The 20,098-nt window shown below is 42.4% G+C and overlaps 1 protein-coding gene across 1 annotated transcript in view; it reads left to right on the plus strand.

Annotated features, from left to right (window-relative positions):
- The window catches only part of LOC122559886 (regulating synaptic membrane exocytosis protein 4-like), a 122,836-nt gene extending 103,524 nt beyond the window's left edge, over positions 1-19,312 (plus strand). Inside the window, exons 5-7 of the mRNA XM_043709993.1 lie at positions 11,777-11,878; positions 13,144-13,283; positions 18,285-19,312. Of these exons, the coding sequence (XP_043565928.1) occupies positions 11,777-11,878; positions 13,144-13,283; positions 18,285-18,503 (461 nt within the window). The 3' untranslated portion in view covers positions 18,504-19,312. The remainder of the gene's footprint in view (positions 1-11,776; positions 11,879-13,143; positions 13,284-18,284) is intronic.
- Positions 19,313-20,098: the final 786 nt, after the last annotated feature.

Here is a 20,098-nt window from a genome sequence, read left to right on the forward strand (position 1 = left end):
CAGGCCGTATGACGGGGGATAGCAGGCTGTACGAGAGGGGATAGCAGGCTGTACGAGAGGGGATAACAGGCTGTATGATGGGGGATAGCAGGCTGTATGATGGGGGATAGCAGGTTGTGTGATAGGGGATAGCAGGCTGAATTGTAGGGAATAGCAGGCTGTATGTCCATTGTAGTCAATAGAAATCCCTGTGTCTATTTTAGAGAATAGCAGTAACTGTGCATACAATGGAGATTAGCAGCCCCTGTGCATATGCACGAAATATCAAGTCTCTTTGTACAGAGGTGAGTAGCAATTCTTGTGTATATTACTGAGAATAGGAACAGTTGTTTATATATTAGAAATAGCAGTCTCAGTGTACACTGACCTGAATAGCTTACCATGTTTATGTTAAATGGAAAAGCAGTCACTGTAAATATTGTAGGGAACAGCAGACCCATGTGCATCTTAGTTTGAAGAATTCAAAAGAAGCATATTATCTAAATGGTGAGAGATTGCAGAGCTTTTGAGATGCAGAGGGATCTGAGTTTCCTCGTACATGAATTGTAAAAGGCTTGTATATAGGTACAGTAAGCAATTAGGAAAGTCTACTGAATGTGAAAGGAATTGAACATAAATATTGGGAGGTTATATTTCAATTACAATGTACTCAGACTCCCAGCCTCAGCGTAGACCCAGACTCAGACTCCCGGCCTCAGCGTACACCCAGACTCAGACTCCCGGCCTCAGCGCTGACCCGGACTCCCGACCTCAGTGTGGATTAAAAACTCTCTGGGCTAATGGTCGGATACTTGGTAGTGTGGATGAGCAGAGGGATCTTGGTGCCCATGTACACAGATCTCTGAAAGTTGCCACCCAGGTAAACCTCCTATGTTCACATCCAAATCATTTATATAAATGAAGAAGGGCTAATGCCCGAAACGTCGATTCTCCTGTTCCCTAGATGCTGCCTGACCTGCTGCGCTTTTCCAGCAACACATTTCCATCTATGAAATGAGTTGCTAAAGCAAGTGGTGGAGGCTGGTACAACATTTAAAAGGCATCTGAATGGGTATATGTATAGGAATAGTTGAGAGGGATATGGGCCAAATGGACTAGATTAATTTGGGATGTCTGATTGGCATGGATGAATCGGACCAAAGGGTCTGTTTCTGTGCTGTACATCTCTCTGATTTTATGACTCTAAATATCACTTTGCCATTTTCTCTTCCAGTGGCCCTTGTTCATGTGGTTATAGATATAGTATAAAGAATAGCAGTCTCTGTGTATGTTGTAGAGGATCGCACTAACTATGTATTTTAGAGAAGAACAGCTGTAGCAATGTCTATGTATATGTTTAGTATATATCACAGCGTCACCATGAAGGGGCGGGCGAGGGCAGCAGATATATGGAACACCACCACCTGCAGGTTCTACGTGAAACTACAAACCATCCTGACCTGGAAATATATGATTATTCCTTTACTGATGCTGGATTAAAATCCTGGAAATCCCTTCCTAACTGTTGGTGTCCCTGCACTCTGAAGGACACCAGCAGCTCAAGAAAGTGGCTCACCGTCACTTTGCAGGGCAAATAGGAATGGACAACAAATACTGGTCCCGTCAGTGACACGCACATTCCATGAGTGAATAAAAAAAACTCTTCTTAATCTTCGACAAAATAATGAAGCTTTGTATATATTTCTGACAATAGCAGTTTCTGTGTATATTGCAGATAATTTCAGACACTGTGTACATTATTGGGAATGGCAGCTGCTGTGTATATTACTGAAAATAGCAATCTGTGTGTAAGCTGTAGGCAATAGCAGCCTCGTCTATTATAACAAGGTGCCCCTATGTGTACTATAGAGAGTAGAGGTCCTTGTGTATACTGTAGAGAACATTAGTTCCTGTGTCTATTATAGAGAACAGCAGTCCCTGTGTAAAATTTAGAGAATAGCAGCCCCTGAGTATTATAGACAACAGCAGCCCCTATGAGTACTTTCGAGAATAGCAGTCCCTGTTTATATTTTAGTGAATAGCAGCCCCTGAGTATATTATAGAGACTAGCAGTCCCTGTGTATATTATAGAGAATAGTGGTCCCTGTGTGTATTACAGAGATTAGCAGCCCCTGTGTATATTAAAGAGAAGAGGAGCCCCCCTGTATATTATAGAGAACAGCAGTCCCTATGTATATTACAGAGAATCACATTCCCTGAGTACATTATAGAGAATAGCAGCTCCTGTGTGTATTATAGAGAATAGTAGTCACTGTGTATATTGTAGAGAACAGCAGTCCTGTGTGTATTATGGAGAACAGTTGCCCCTGTGTATATTATGGAGAATAGAAGTCCCTGTGTATATTATGGAGAACACTCTGCTCAGTGTATGTTACAGAGATGGGCAGTTTCTGTATATAATATAGAAAACAGCAGCCCCTGTATATACTATAGAGAAGAAGAGACCTTGTGTATACTGTAGAGAACAGCAGTCCCTGTGTATATTATAGAGAATAGCCATCCCTATGTATAATATAGAGAATAGCAGCCCCATGTATATTATAGAGTACAGCAGCCCATTTGTATACGATAGAGAATAGCAGCTCCTGTCTAAATGATCATGAATAGCAGCCCCTGTGTATATTATGTAGAATAGCAGTCCCTGTGTATATTATAGAGAACAGCAGTCCATTTGTATACGATAGAGAATAGCAGCTCCTGTCTATATGATCACAAGTAGCAGTCCCTGTGTGTATTATAGTGAACAGCAATCCCTGGGTATATTGCAGAGAATAGCAGTCCCTGGGTATATTATAGAGATTAACAGCCCCTGTTTATACTTACAGAGAATAGCCGCTCCTGTGTATCTTGTAGGAAAAAGCAGTTCCGGTGTATGCTATAGAGAATAGATGTCCCTGTGTATGCTGTACTGAAAAAATAGTTCCTTATGTATATTGTAGAGAATAACTGTCCCTGTGATAATTGTAGGAATTGGCAGTCTCTGTGAATAATACATTGAACTCAGCCCCTTGTATGTTGTTGTAGATAACAACCCTTGTTTACGTTGTCGAGCCTCATAGCACTTGTGTGTATTATCTGGATGTATATCTGCATTATTGTGTTTCTGTATGTTACGAGAATATCAGATATTGAGGTTGAAAAGGCACAGTTGTAATTCGATCTTGTTTTCTAAGCTATTGTATCTAAATTATTCACTGATGTGATATTATGTTTCCTGTAACATCCATGTAGGAACATAGGAACCGGAGTAGCCAATCGAGTCTGCCTGGTGTTCAGTGGGATCATCAGAGCTTGCTGAAGAAGGGTCACCGTTATCTCTGTTTTCTCTCCAAGGATGCTGCCAGGCTTCTGAGGTCTTTCAGCAATTTCTGATCTTGTTTCTGATTTCTAGCATCTGCAGTTCTTTGGTTTTTGTTTGTTCAATAGGATCATGACTGCTGAAACACCTCAATACCTCTTATCTAATCCAATCCCATTATAACCCTGTATGCCACTGATAACAGGACAACAATTGCTCTCTACCTTAAACATGTTTAAAGACTGAGCTTCCACAATCCTCTCGAGTACAGAATTCCAAATCTTCTCATCCTCCTGAACAAGATAAAACCTTGGACAGAAGTGGCATCTTCCTGATTTTTAAATTGTTCCCCCTGGTTCTACACTCTCTCTGGCGAGCCATCTGACCTGCACCTACCCTGCCAGCCCTTGAAGCATTTTATAACTCTCAATCCCAAAACTTTAGACAATAGTTGGCTCAATTTCTCTTATTAGGATAGTCCCACCATCTCAGGAACAAGTCTGGTGAACCTTTGTTGCATTCCCTCTCTGGCAAAAACAGAGGATTTGACACTTAACAATTTCTTACCAGTTAAGAAATATCTGTTAAGGACAGATGATTTCCCTTCCTAAAAGGGCACCAGAGCCACTTTTTGACATTAGGTGTCATGGTCATGTTTACTGAGATTCACTTTTGATTCCAGCTTTATTAGTTGAACACAAACTGCATCAACTGCTGTGGGCTTTGAGCCCATGCCAAAACCCTCCGGAAAAGAAGCATTAACCGAGGCCTCTGCATCACCAGCCCAAGCCATTCCCACTAAACTACCATCATCCCTTGCACATTTGGATTCCTAGTGGAGTTCACTCCATTTATGATCTGGTTTTGATAACATTCTCATTAAAGCAATTAAAATGTGAGGGACATTCCTAATTCTCAATGCTCCAATGTAATGATGGTGTTATTTCATCCCCAACTCCTGATCTTTCCACACCTTATTTCCTTTTCTAATTTGGTTCTTTGCTATCGAGTTAAATCAATCTTTAAAACTCATTTTTAATTCATTAGTATTCCAATTGTGAGAGGTGAACTTTGTAAGTAACTTGTATGACAGCTCAGTAATACTGTATTTGTGATGGAGGGAGTGCAGCGTGCAGTTCACTAGGCTGATGCTACAGATGGCATGACTATCCTACAACGAGGGATTTGTTCAACTGGGCCTATATTCACTGGAGTCTATATGAATGAGACGGGGTCTGATTGAAGTGTATAGAAGTCTAACAGGATTAGACAGACTAGATGCAGGGAAGGTGTTTGCTCTGGTTGTGGACTTTAGATCCAGGGAAAACAGTCTCAGGATATGGAATAGACCATTTCAGACTGAGATGAGAAAAAGGTTTCTTCACTCAAAAGATAGTGACTCTGGGGAATTGTCTCCTAATTGCTTATGTCCAGTTGATCAATTTTTCTCTTCTTTGAGTCTCACTAGCATGTAACTGTTAATGCTAGAGCTGCACCATGATGTACATCATCATCATTAATGTAGGAATTCCTCATTATACAACATCCATCATTTACTCCATCTCTATTCTAAAACCTGTTCCTACTCAACCTGTCAAACTGGAAAAAAATCGCTTTACAGGGACACAATATTCTTTCTCAGATCACTTTCTGGTCAGCTTCACACCTAAATTACTCCAGTTAAATAGATCAATATTCCCTGAGTGGTTTAGTAGCTGAGATTCTGCAAACGTTGTCCGAAATATGCCTGATTTTTCAGTACCACCGTTCTGAAGATTTTGCCCTCATGTTCCTGAATCGAGCATTAATTCTGCCTTTGTACCACATGGTGTCAGTGTAACATCATATTTTGAGTCGCTCAATCCTAATTAATTGCTAAAGTGGGAATTATGTGGGAAAGAGGGAAAGAGGGAAAAAGGCAGAAAAGAGCTATTTTCACAACCAGTCAATTTTGGAGTTTGTTTTCCATTTAAGGAGCTTCCTAATTCCATCTCTGTTATTTTTCTAAGGGTCTTTCCTTCACACTATCTAATAATTCAATTAAAACACATGTTGAGGACAATTGAGAATAATTAAGTTTCTGAAAACAATTCCTCAACTTGTTGTTTCGAACAGTGCTCAAAGTGCTCTCAGAGGAGTGGCACACTGATAATGTCACTGCCTCTGGGTTAGATGGGCCTGGGTTCAAGGATCACTGGAAGTGACTTGAAAGGTTGGTTTTTTAAAATATGTAAACTAAAAACTTCTTCAACTCCCTCCTGAAATTTTTTCATCTGATTCCCAGGTTTCAATAGATACATTAATAAATTTGAATGAGGCAATTTTTAATCTCAAAGTACCGGTGATGAGAAGTAAGTGACTGTATCTTGGGAATCAGGTAGGGTTCATCCATAAGACGTCAGACATAGGAACAGAAATTAGGCCATTTGGCCCATCGAGTCTACTCCGCCAGTAATTCATGGCTGATAGGTTTTTCAGCCCCATTTTCCCACTTTCTCCCCGTAACCTTTGATGATCAAGAACTTATCTATCCCTGTCTTAAATGCAGTTTCATCCAAAAGCAGCCTCACAGTTTCTGATGTGATTTGGGCCTTCGGTTCAACCAAACTCACCATACTACATCCAAGAATTACTCTCCTTATGTAACTGAGCAAAGGGAAAGTTGGTTTTCTGTGGGACAGTTGTGTGCCAGTGATTAGGTCCCAGAGTGAGAAGGTGGTCCCTGTACAGATTCTGAAATCCCAAAATCTAGGCCAGTGCTGTTAGTACAGTATTGAGGAAATCTTGTGAAGTTGGAATTGTTGTTTTCTGGATGAAACGTTAAACTTAGAAACATGGAAACTAGGAGGAAGAGTAGGCCATTTGACCCTTCGAACCTACTCCCCCATTCAACACCGTCATGGCTGACCACCCAACTCAGTTCCTTGTTCCTGTTTTCTCTTGATACCCTTTGAGTCCTTTAACTATACCTAAAAGGTAAAGTCACCGTAGTCCTACTCTCTCATTAGAGAGGCAATGGGAGACTTGAAAAGGAATATCCTTTGTGGTTATTTCAGCCAGTGTGGGAGTTGAGCCCACACTGCTAACATGTCTCACCAGCGGTGGGAACTATCTGATCCCCAAACTCTATCCAACTCCTTCTTCAAAGCATTCACTGTTTTGATCTCAGTGCTTTCAGTGGCATAGAATTTCATAAGCTTACCACTATCTGGGTGAAGATATTTCTCCTCATCAAACTTCAAGGTTCCAACTGCACTCTCAAGTTTTTAATTATTATTCATACCTGATATGTAATCGATGGCTAGGCCCATGTTTGTCCACCATCTGTTGACCCCTTGAGACCTTTCAGAAGGTGGTGATGAGTTGCTTCGCAAACATTTACATCCACAAGCATCCACTTTCTCCTCCACCGACACTCAGTCACAGCAGTGTGTCCTATCTACTGATGCACTGCAACGATTCACCAAGGCTCCTCAGAAAGCACCTTCCAAACCCACGACCACTTCCACCGAGAAGGACAAGGGCAGCAGATACAGGGGAACACCAACCCTGCATGTTCCCCTCCAAGCCACTCACCATCCTGACTTGGAAGTATATCACTGTTCCTTCACTGTCGCTGCGTCAAAATCCTGGAATTTCCTCCCTAAGGACATTGTGGGTCAACCCACACATAGAAGGTGGACTGCAGTGGTTCAATAAGGCAGCTCACTCCTACCTTCTCAAGGGGCAACTAGGGATGGGCAATAAATGCTGGCCAGCTAGTGACACCCACATCCCACAGTGAAGTTTTGTAAAGATTGCACTGTCGGGCCATTCACAATACTGCAAGGGAGAGAATTCCAGGATTTTGACTCAGTGACACTGAAGGAATGGTGATATTTCCAAGTTGGAATGGTGAGTGGCTTGCAGGAGAGGTTGAAGGTGGTGGCGTTCCCATGTATTTGCTGCCCTTATCTGTCTAAATATTACAGGTTTGGAAGATGCTGTCAAATAAAGTTGGGGAGTTTCTGCTCTGAATCGCACAGAGCGTGTACACTGTGCATCAGTGGTAGAGGGAATGAAGGTGATGGATGTGGTACCAATCAAGCGGCTGCTTTGTCCTGGATAGAGTGAAGCTTCTTGAGTGTTGTTGGAGCTGCTCCCATCCAGGCAAGTGGGGTGTATTCCATCACATTCCTGACTTGTGCCTTGTGGACAGGCTTTGGGAAGTCAGGAGGTGAGTTACTTGCTCTTACAGCCACAGTATTTTCAGTTTCTGGTCAACTGTAACACCCAGGATGTTGCAATGGGAATGAAATGGTGGCATATTGCTAATGTCGCTTACAGATAGCTCTCCTGTAATGTGATGGTTGTGTTCTTGTGCAACCCCGTGTTTTAGAAATTGCGTTTTAGAAACAGCGCTTAAAGTGTTGGTGATGTAATCATGTTACAGCCAAAACGTGTTTTTAAAGTTTGCACTTTAGAAAGTGTCCACAGTTCGTCAATTGTGTATAGGGCATTTGTGTTAATGAAACGCACATTATAGCAGAACGACCTGGATTAGTAATCCGCTGTCACAGGCAAGTATCTGGCCAAGAGTCTAAATCTTACTATGGCATTTAAAAGAACTTAATTTTTTTAAGAGAACAACTATTTTTCATTTTTGGGACTATAAACAGAAATGGAAGTTGGGCTGTTATAAACTGGAATACAGTACCAAGAATTTTTAACAACTTGAAAATGGAATGCTGCGTATCCAGTTGAACAGTGCAAAACAGTGCTGGCTTTATGAATTAGGAAGAAGGATAATTCAAGGCTAAGTAGATGTTTCACATGCTAATGAGAACTCTGGGGGGGGGGAATCCTAGTCATAAACTATAGTCCAGTAGGGAATTGTTACATGTGTGCAGGCCATATAAAAAATTGAGAAAAAGGATGTGGAGCACTCTCTGTGATTTAAGAAAATGATAAACCACTGCAAATTTGTTTTTAACAGTAAAACAGAAGTTTGTTATGCAAAACAAATGAAGATAAAATAGGATATACCATTTACAAATAACAAATTGAAAAATTTCAGAACATGTAGCAAAATAAAATTCTATCAATCCCAACACCAACCTCTTACAGTACTCAAATATCAGAAAGAGCGAGAATTCTTTTCTCGATCACATCTATAGGTTTGTTCTTATTGTTTCATTCAATTTAGGGTTTCACACTGGCCTTGGCTAGCACTGCTGCCTCACTGCACCAGGAACCCATGTTCGATTGACTGACAGTGTGGAGTTTACACATTCTCCCTCTGACAGCATGGATTTCCTCTGGGTGCTGTGGTTTTCCACAGTCCAGAGGTATGCTGGTTAGAGTGGATTGGCCATGCTAAATTGATCATGGTGTTCAGGGATGTGTAGGCTAGGTGGGTCAGCTATGGGAAATTCAGGGTTACAGGGATTGGATGGGTGTGGGTGGGATGCGCTTTGGAAGGTTGGTTTGGACTTGGTGGGATAAATGGCCTGCTTCTACACTGTTGGATTTCCAAGAATTGCCAGTTCTGAGAGTTTATTATTTATTACCAGATTCCACCAAATAAATCTATTTGGCTTACTCTATTTGATTTGGTCTAAAGTTGTGAGATCCGAGGTTCATGAAAATTGATTAAGAGGAGACTTTTAAGGCAAAAAGACAGATTCTCAATGTTGGATTACATGTCCATGTTTCTAAAGAATCACAGTAGCCTGCAAAGTAGCATTTAAAAACAGCACAGGCAAAGCTGAAAGAATGGACAAGCAAGCTCCAATGAAAATGTTTTAAATAGGAGATGTGGAATTAGCTTTATTCCCTGTACCTTCTAAAACCAAATTCAGTTTTCCGTACACTATAGTTTGATAGGTATCCCTAATCATGTGAAGTAAAGATTATGTCAGTGAATATCTGTTGTAGGGAGGAAGACAAGAAGAATATACCTTATTGATAAGATAAAGAAATCTATACGTACATGGTTACTAAAGCAGTTCAAATCTATACAGATTTTGCGCACGGAGAAGAAAACAAACATTACGGTTTGACTTTCTTGATAGTTGCAACTAATCCAAATGTGTTTCTTATTTATGCCAGATACCAGGAACTATTTACATGTCTGTGAGGCACAGGCAGAGTCCAATAACTGAATGGACCTCCGTTGTACTTTGGCTGAAAGACCTCAGACAGTGGTCATTCCCCACTGTGCCCTGGCAGCAGCTGCCCAAGCGTTAATACTTCCCTCAGCATGTAGTCCTGGATCTTGGAATGAACCAGTCTGCAACACTTGGTCGAGGTCATCTCCTTGCTCTGGACGACCAACAAGTTTCAGGCCAACCAAAGAACGGCATTGGTTGATGGTCTTTCAGGCGCAGTCAATATTTGTCTCGGTGTGCGTCCCAGAGAACAGAGCATAGAGCACAGAGTCCCGCAGGACAAACCACTGCATCTTCCTCCAGACTCCCTTTACAAAGGTTTCCATGTTATTTTTATAAATGACTTGTATGAGGAAGTGGACTGATGGGTTAGTATGTTTGCTGATGACACAAAGGTTGGTGGAGTTGTGGATGGTGTGGAGGATTGTTGTAGTTTACAACAGGACATTGACAGGATGCAGAGCTGGGCTGATAAGTGGCGGATAGAATTCAACCTGGAAAAGTGTGAAGTGATTCATTTTGGAAAGTTGGATTTGTATGCAGATTACAGGGTTAAAGGCAGAATTCTTGGCAGAGTGGAGGCACAGAGGGATTTTGGGTTTCACGTCCATTGATCCCTCAAAGTTGCCACCCAAGTTGTTAAGAAGGCTTATGGTATGTTGGCTTTTATTATTTGGAGGATTGAGTTTAAGAGCAGTGAGGTTATGCTGCAGCTCTATAGAGTCCTGGTTAGCTCACACTTGGAATATTGTGTTCAGTTCTAGTTGCCTCATTGTAGGAAAGATGTGGAAGCTTTATAGAGGGCGCAGAGGAGATTTACCAGGAGGCAGCTTGCACTGGAGGGCATGTCTTATGAAGAAAGATTGAGGGAGCTAGGGCTTTTCTCATTGGAGTGAAGAAGGATAAGAGGTGACTTGATAGAGGTGTACAAGATGTTGAGAGGCGTAGATAGAGTGGATAGCCAAAGACTTTGTCCCAGGGCGGAAATGGCTATCATGGGGGGGGCATAATTTTAAGGTGATTGGAGGAAGGTTTAGGGGAGATGTTTAGGTTCTTTACACAGAGAGTGGTGGGTGTGTGAAATGCACTGCCAGCAGTGGTAGTAGAGTCAGATACATTAGCGACATTTAAGCAACTTTTAGTTAGGCACATGGATGATAGTGAAATGAAAGGTATGTTAGGTTAGTTTGATCTTAGAGTAGGATAAAAGTTGGCACAACAATGAGGGCCAAAGGGCCTGTAGTGTGCTGTACTGTTCCGTGTTCTATATACTCGGACCAGTCCATGGTAATGAAGCCAGCCCCATTCTTTATAACACCGGGGAAGAACCTCGGTATGTAATGACACTTGGTGTTTGCGTACTGAGGGTCTACACAAAGCTTGATGCATCCTCACACAATGGTAACCATCAGGATGAGGGTGGCATTGGTTAAGTTCTTGTCTCCCCTTATCCAGAGCATTTTACATGGTGTCTGTGTGGGACATGGTCCACGTTCGGTCTCCAGATGAAATGGAAGGTGCCTTGAGTGGCCGCAATGGGAATGGACCAGAGCTGTATCACAAACAATGACAGAGAGAACACCTCACATCTGATGACCAGGTTTTTACCTGCAATGGAGAGGAAGTAGTGATCCCATCTGCCCAGTTTGGAGAGCTGTTTTGGAGTGCGCTTGTTCCTACCTGTGAGCCAAGAGACCAGGGTTCAAGCTCTGAGTGTTTATCATAATGTGTCTGAATAGGCTGATTTAGAAAAACCTGTATTGACTGTAAAGCATTTTCAGATGTCCTGAGGTTGTGAAAAGCATTATATAAATGTAAATCAAACAGAAACTATTGGAGATACTCTAGCTGTATCCGTGGAGGTAGATACAGAGTCCAGCAATTCAATAGCAAATGAGTGGGCCTCTATGTTGAGCTAAAATTCCAATCTCTCATCAATTTCAGTGTGGTGCCCCATTCTCCCAGTGTCTAGATGCCCTGCCCATCTCTGTAAATGGACCCTGAGCAATAGATCCCCTCAGACGACTTTGCTGTTCCATAACCACACCCTCCCTGCCCCCCATAACTGAATCTTTGACCCTCAGTGATTGGCCTGTCCTGCATTGTGAGGGAACTCGATCCCTTTAATTCTGATTTGGAAGCTCCCAGAGGTAACAACTTTCCAGCACTTTCTGTTTCTGTGCAGTTTTCTAGCACCTTGCTTTTGTAGACATGGAAATCTTTCTCTTCTCTACTTGCATCCTTGTTTCTATCAGATTGTGGTGCTCCTGGCTCCATGATAGTGAGTATCAACACTGTAGAGATATCTTTGCTCTGATTTGATTGACAGGTGATGTGGAAATTGGGATTTTGGAGAGGAATGGGCAGCTGGAGGTGGAGGTGATCCAAGCTCGTGGTCTCACCCCGAAACCAGGCACAAAGTCTCCTCCAGGTAATGCACCCTGGTCTTGATCACTGCAACTGTTCAATTCCCCTGGCCCCCAACTTCCATTGATTGCCCTCATCCCCAACCCCCAACCATCCAGTGGATTAGCTATGCTGATGATCATACTGTCCAGGGATGTGCAGGGTGGAGGATTGACCATGCTAACTTGACCATAGTGTCCAGGGATGTGCAGGCTAGCTGGGTTAGTCATGGGAAACACACGGTTGCAGGGATAGGTTAAGTAGGGGGTCTGGTTGGGATGCTTTTCGGAGGATCAGTGTGGGCTAACTGGCCCACTCTGTAGGAATTCTATAATTCCATGATTTTCCTGCCTTTTCCCCATAACTCATGATTCCCATTAGAGTCATAGAGATGTACAGCTCAACCCTGAATATACTCAATGACCCAGCCTCAACAGCCCTCTGTGCTAAAGAATTCCATAGATTCACTGCCCTATGAAAGAAGAAATTCCTCTTGATCTGTTTTTAAGAGAATAATACCTCACTATGAGATTATTTCCTTTAGTCCCAGGTTCTCCCACAAGAGGGAGCAACATTTTCATATCTATCTTGTCAAGTCCCCCATGAGTAATGAAAGGTGGAGTCACACAGAGACAGGGAGGTGTAGAACACTTTCAGAATGCTTGCTTTCATCGGTCAGAGCATGGAGTACAGTGGCTGGGACCTCCTGTTACAGCTGTAGAAGGCGTTGGTGAGGCCACATTGGGAGTGGTGCATGTAGTTCTGGTCGCCCTACTAGAGTAAGGGTATAATTAAACTCAAAAGAATGCAGAAAAGATTTATCAAGGTGCTACCTGCACAGGAATGTTTGGTGAGAGGTAGGATAGGCTGGGACCTTTTTTCTCAGGAGGCAAAGAGGTGACCATATAGAGATATATAAAATCATGAGGGGCACAGAAATGACAGATCCCAACAGCTTTTCCCCATAGTAGGGGAGTCTAAAGCTAAAGACCATAGGTTCCAGGTGAAAGGGGAGAGACACAAAAAGGTCCAGAGGATCAATTTCTTCACACGGAAGGTGGTGAGTGTCAACAAGGGGCTGCCAGAGATAATGGTGGAGGAGAGTACAATTTTGTCATTTAAGAAACATTTGGGCAGGTATATGGATAGATATGGAGGGATATGGACCAACCACAGGCAAATGGGATTAGGTTAATTGCCAAAGTACCAGCATAGACAGATTGAGCCGAAGGGCCTGTTTCCATCCTGTAAATCTCTATCACTCTAATTCCTTTCTTTGTCTCCATTCAGCTGCTTATATTAAACTCTACCTGTTGGAGAATGGAACGTGTGTGGCGAAAAAGAAAACAAAGATGGCTCGGAAGTCCTTGGATCCCCTGTACCAGCAAATCCTGATCTTCACTGAGAATCCACAGGGAAAAATCCTCCAGGTCAGTGCATAGCAGCACCCAGGTGGGAAGGGCCTAAATTCTGGGATGCAGTAAAATTAGCAGATACACTGAGTGGGCATGGTCGGTGGAGGGGAAGGGGTGGGTGGGTGTGTGAGTATGTCTGTGTGTGCGCGCGCACCTGTGTGTGCCTGTGTGTGTTTGGGCATGCACATATGCATGTGTGCATGTGTGTGCATGTCTCTGTGTGTGTGCGTGCGCGCATGTGCGTGTCTGTGTGGTGTGTGTGTGTGTGTGTCTGCGCACGAGCGTGTGTGTGTGTGTGTGGCTAACTGACACAGGGGTGGTTTGCTGCCGTATGGTCCTGGGAAGGCTGTGCAGGGCTGTGTGCTTCAGCTGCTGCATGCACAGGCTTCAGCAGCAGGGCAAGGAACGAGGCGCAGTGCAAGAGGTTAGAGATGTATGATGCAGATGTTTCAGGGTGTTGTTGAGCACTGTTAACAGAACATTCCTCACTACCCCCTCCCCCTGATACCTGTAACTGGCCCAGATGTTCGGGAACGCTGCGTACTGTCAGCCCTGAGGTCATAGGCACTACTCCCTCAATGGGTCTAAAAAGATGGTGGCCTTGACTATAGAGTCTTCACTTTGAAATTTGGCCATGAGGTTTTAAGATGCTGCCCCAGAGTGCCTGACTACAGTAGTGGATACAGGGCACTCCTGAGATCCCCTAACTGATGAACCAAGACTCTTAGAGGGTCAGGATTGATTCCCTTTGTTTGCTTATGGTTGGTTCCCAGACTGACCATTTATTTTTTGTGCACTTCAGAGATGTGAGTGCAGAATCCAAGCTGTTCCTTCCTTACTGAGGAGTGCTGCACTGTCAGAGTTTATTTAGGTTAAATATTAAACCAAGTTAATCAAGTGGAAGTGAAATCATCCAATACTTATCTGTCAACTAATATCACTGAAACAATGATTTTATTGTTATCACTTCACTCTTTTTTGCGATCTTGCCATGTGCAAATTGGTTGCTACATTTTCTACATTACAACAGTAACTACACTTCAAAAAATAATCCATTAGCTGTGATAAAAATTGAAGAAATGCAAGCTTTTATTTTTCATGAGCTCTGTTTGTTATGACTCAATTGTGAGGACTGTTCTGATAATCAAGCACCATTGTTTCAGAAGCCATCATAAATGTTTAACTACCCAATAAACCACCGAGATGGCCAATGTACCTGACTGACTTATTCAAGGCAAAATTAATCCACACCAGGTTTCATCATTAACAGTAAATATATTGTGAATGAACACATTCTTTAAGAAATGGCAGATGGAAATGGATAAGCTATACCTTTAAGACTAAGGTACGACTTTAAAATCAAATAATTCACAAATAAAACAGCAAAATAACAGATGGTTTGATGCATTATCATAGAGTCATAGAGATGTACAGCATGGAAACAGACCCTTCGGTCCAACCCGTCCATGCTGACCAGATATCCCAAGCCAATCTAGTCCCACCTGCCAGCACCTGGCCCATATCCCTCCAAACCCTTCCTATTCATATACCCATCCAAATGCCTCTTAAATGTTGCAATTGTACCAGCCTCCACCGCATCCTCTGGCAGCTCATTCCATACACGTACCACCCTCTGTGTTAAAAAGTTGCCCCTTAGGTCTCTTTTATATCTTTCCCCTCTCATCCTAAACCTATGCCCTCTAGTTCTGGACTCCCCGGCCCCAGGGAAAAGACTTTGCTTATTTACCCTATCCATGCCCCTCATAATTTTATAAACCTCTATAAGGTCATCCTTCAGCCTCCGACGCTGCAGGGAAAACAGCCCCAGCCTGTTCAGCCTCTCCTGATTGCTCAAATCCTCCAACCCTGGCAACATCCTTGTAAATCTTTTCTGAACCCTTTCAAGTTTCACAACATCTTTCTGATCTTTATTGATGGGGAAAAGAACCAACTTCTGTGGTTCAAGAATCCAGACCACAAGGTGGCAAGAGATTTTTTTTCACATGCTGGCAGCTTTTCTTGAACTCAGACTCCGTCCCACAAAGTCTTTGTCTCATTGATTCAAGCAGTAACACAATCTTGTGTAATGAAAACATTTACTACACAATCCTCCCTGACCTTCAAGTTGTAGGTGAAAGAGAAACTTTCTGTACATTTTAACTGCACAGCAGCGTCCAGTTTCCATTTTCCAGCTTATAGTTCAAAAAGAACAATAAGTGATGCCTTTCAATTTTCTTGTTGGCATTTCGAACATAGAACAGTACAGCACAGGGACAGGCCTTTCAGCCCACTGTCTATGCCAACCATGAAGGGGTGAAAGTGAGGACTGCAGATGCTGGAGATCACAGTCAAGGTTAGAGTGGTGCTGGAAAAGCACAGCAGGTTAGGCAGCATCCAATGAGCAGGAAAATTGACATTTTTTCCCCGCTTTTCGGATGCTACCTGACCTTCTGTGATTTTCCAGCACCACTCTAATCTTAACTGTGCCAACCATGATGCCATTCTAAACTAATCGCATCTGACTGCACATGGCCCATATTCCTCTATTCTCTGTGTGTCTCTCTAAATGCCTTTTAAACTTTGCAATCATATCTGCCTCCATCATTACCCTGGCAGCATGTTCCACACTCCTACCACTCTCTGTGTAAAAAAAACTTGCCCCTCACATCTCCGTTGAATTATCCCCTTCTCGCCTTGAATGCATGCGCCCTTAGTATTATACACTTCAACTCTAGGAAAAAGATTCTGACCATCAACCCCACCTATGCCTCTCATAATTTTATAGACTTCTATCAAGTGTCCCCTCAGCCTCCACTGCTCCAGAGAAAACAACCTGAGTTTTTCGAGCCTCTCCTTATTGCTGGTACCCTCTAATCCAGGCAGCGTCCTGGTAAATGTCTTCTACACCATCTCCAAAGCCTCCACATCCTTCCTGTAATGTGGTGACCAAAATTGAACACAATATTCCAAGTGTGGCCTAACCAAAGTCTTATAAAGCTGCACCATGACATCCTGACTCTTGTACTCAATTCCCCGACCAATAAAGGCAGCATGCCGTACACCTTCGTTACCACCCTGTCTCCTTGTGGGGCCACTTTCAGGGAGTAATGGACTTGAACCCCAAGATCCCTCTGTACATCAATGCTGTTCAGGTTCCTGCCATTAACTGTATACTTTTCCTTAACATTTGATCTCCCAAAGTGCAGCACCTCACATTTACCCAGATTAAACTCCATCTGTCATTTCTCCGCCCATATCTGCAGCTGATCCATATCCCGCTGTATCCTATGACAAGCTGTCTACACGATCCACAACTCCACCAATCTTTGTATCATCTGCAGACTTACTAACACACCCATCTACATTTTCATCCAAGTCATTTACATATATCACAAACAGCAGAGGTCCCAGTACTGCACACAGAACTCCAAATGTAGCCTGAATAAAGTCTTATACAGATGCAACATGATTTGTCAACTTTTATAAGCAATGTCCTGACTGATAAAGACAGCATACAGTACACCTTCTTTTCCATGTTATCCACTTGTGTTGCCACTGTCAGGGAGCTATGGACTTGCACCCCAAGATCCCTCTGTATATCAATGTTCCTAACAATCTGGCCATTTACTGTATACTTTTCGCTTGCATTAGACCTCCCAAAAATGCATTGCTTCACACTTGTCTGGATTAAACTCCATCTGCCATTTCTCCGCTCGACTTTTCCAATGATGTATATCTTGCTGCATCCTTTGACAATCTTCCTCACTGTCCACAACTCCACCAATTTTTGTGTCATCTGCAGACTCACTAATCAGACCACTACCTTTCCATCCAGATCGTGTTTATAAAAAATATAAACAACAGAGGGCCCAGCACTGATCCTTGCGGAACACCACTGGTCACAGACTTCCAGTCACAAAAACACCCCTCCACAACTACCTTCTGTGGCCAAGCCAATTTTGTATCCAATTTGCTAAATCACCATAGACTTCGTCTGATTTCATCTTCTGGATCAGCCTACCATGACAGACCTTGTCAAATGCCTTGCTAAAGTCCATGTAGACAACATCTACTGCACTATCCTCCTTAATCACCTTCATCACTTCTTCAGAAAACTGAATCACATTTCAGAGATAATACCTCCCCTGCATAAAGTCATGCTGTCTTTCCCTAATAAGTCCATTATCCTCTAAATACAAGTAAAGTCTATCCCTAAGAATCTTCTCCAATAATTTCCCTACCACTGATGAAAGACTCAATTGCCTTTAATTTCTTGGATTATCGCTATTGCCATTCTCAAACAAAGGAACAACGTTGGCTATTCTTCAGTCTCCTGGGACCTCGCCTATGGGCGAAAGAGGATATAAAGATTTGTCAAGTCTTCAGCAATCTCCTCCTTGGCCTTCCTCAGTATCCTGGGATAGATCCAATCAGGAGACTCAACTATTTTAATGTTTTTCAAGACACCCAATAACACCTCCTCCTTAATATCGACATGCCTTAGAGTATCAACTAACTCTTCTCTAAATTTACCATTGTCCATACCTTTCTCTTCAGTGAATACTGATGCAAAGTACTCATTAGGACTTAACTGGCTCCATACATAAATCCCCTTGAGTGGACCTACCCTTTCCCTCATTACCTCTTGCGTCTAATACATATATGAAATGCCTTGGGATTCTCCTTAAACATAGTTGCTCTGTTTCTCTTGTTTTTGTAGATACAGATTCAGTTGTGAGTTTTAAAAGGAATTGGATCAAATGCTTGAAGAAGAGAAAGTTGCTTGGTTGTGGGGAGAGATCCCAGAGCTTGAAAAATGACCAAAGTCAAAATGACTTTGGGGGTTCTTGGGATCTATCATTATTTTCTCCTCATCGGTTGAACGGTGTAACAAGGAGTCATTTGCAGCCTCATCTACATTTGAATATAAGAGAGTATTTTGTTTTATGATGATGATGTGTTGAGAATCTGCTGGGTCTGATTGATTTCTTCCCCCATTTCTTTCTGTGTGACTAGGTGATTGTGTGGGGTAACTACGGCCCGATGGATCGCAAGTACTTTATGGGGGTGGCTCAGGTGCTGCTGGAGGAGTTGGATCTTTCGAGTGCAGCGGTCGGATGGTACAAGCTCTTTCCCACCTGCTCCATGGTGGACCCACCCCTGGCTCCACTCCTGCGTAACGCCTCGCAGCTCTCTCTGGAGAGCACTGTAGGACCCTGCTGTGACCGGTCATAACAGCGGCGGAAACTTTCTCATTCTTTATTTAGTGCCGAGCTTTCCGGCTGTGCAGGGGGCCCCCTGAAGGGAGGTGGGTGTCCTTCCACAAGATGCATGTTTGACTCGGTCATTCCACCTTGGAGCCTCTTTTGGCCAAAGGGTAATTGAGTCACTGGCAATAGCATCAAAGAGGGAGGAGGTAACTATGACACCTTTGTGTCTGGCACTGCCCCTGTGGAGGATGGTGGTAGTTTCATTGTTTCATGTGGCCATTGTCTAAATCCACATTTTTATTTATTAGACTTCAATGACCTCACCATCTAGTCAATGTGCCGACTGGATTTCTCCAACCACAGGTTTACAATTCTATTGACAGTTCCTTAGATTTTTAAAGTGTCAGTTAAACCCACAAATTTTTGAGAAGCCCACCTCTTTGGAATGCAAGCAATATGCTTTGACAGCTTTGGAAAGTGGGATTATTATAGTATTGAAAGGTCAGGACAGACTCAGTGGGCCTTTTCTGTGCTGTATGAGCCTAGGGCCTCCCACGTCAAAGATGCAAAGCTGACTTAAAGATCTTGCACCTAATTGTGAGCTCCACTCATCAATGTAGACTGGAGATGTTGTTAACTGTAGAATAAACAGGACGTCTGAGGTCTTTAGTTCCAGAGAAAATCTATCATGTCTGAGAGCTGGAAAACCAATTTCCTTGGATAGTTCTTCATTAAGTTGACATTGCACTTTAGTTTGTTACCACATGCTTCCAACATACACTATATGACAGTTTGCTATCATTAGAGTTTACATCAATAAATACTTTAAATGTAGTTATCAGTGCTGCTTTAATCTATTACACCAATTAATGGACTGTTTTTTTAAAAAAACAATGAATGGCAGTACATTTCTTTGGCAATAATTGTCTTGCAAGGTGCAGAATATTGTGTCAACCTTCAATGTTAATCACAGATTAGGATCAGTTTAATGGACGTGAATTAGAAGCGCCAGTTTTTGAAGGAAGATTTCAAGAGGATGTGAAGAGAGTTTGTATGCTATGGAACTGGGAGAGCAGCACAAGGATGTGAATTGAATATTTTGTAAAAAAAACTGGAATTCTCTTTAATTAAAAATAATTTGAATCTTTTAAGACATTCTCCATGTATTAAGAGAGGATGTAATAGTTGTAGGTTGCAGCATGCAAGAATAGTATTTTAGACTAAGAATATTGGATTTAGCATGGAGCAAGTGTGTTCAGAACTGTACCAGCCTTGTCCTCATACACAGTGGAAGCAAGTGGTTGGCAAGCTGAACTTGGGAGGGAGATCTTCCGTTTAATTGAAGAGTTCTCATTATAACTTCTCTTCATATTCCAAATTACGTCCTTGCTTTGAATCTATCAGGAAGAATCAATGTCTAATCTCAATCTTCAGCCTTTAAATCACTGGCTATTCTCAAACACTCAATCAATTTTTTTTATTGCTGCTTATTAAATTAAATTCAGTTCAAAATGTGTAAATTCAGCACTTTCTTTGTCTCATTTCCAAATACGCTAGATTGAGTTGGAATAATTGCCCATATTAAAATAAGAAAACCCAAAATTAATTTTGTTTAACTTA

This window comes from Chiloscyllium plagiosum, chromosome 20 (assembly GCF_004010195.1).
Source record: "Chiloscyllium plagiosum isolate BGI_BamShark_2017 chromosome 20, ASM401019v2, whole genome shotgun sequence".
Taxonomy (NCBI): Eukaryota; Metazoa; Chordata; class Chondrichthyes; order Orectolobiformes; family Hemiscylliidae; genus Chiloscyllium; species Chiloscyllium plagiosum.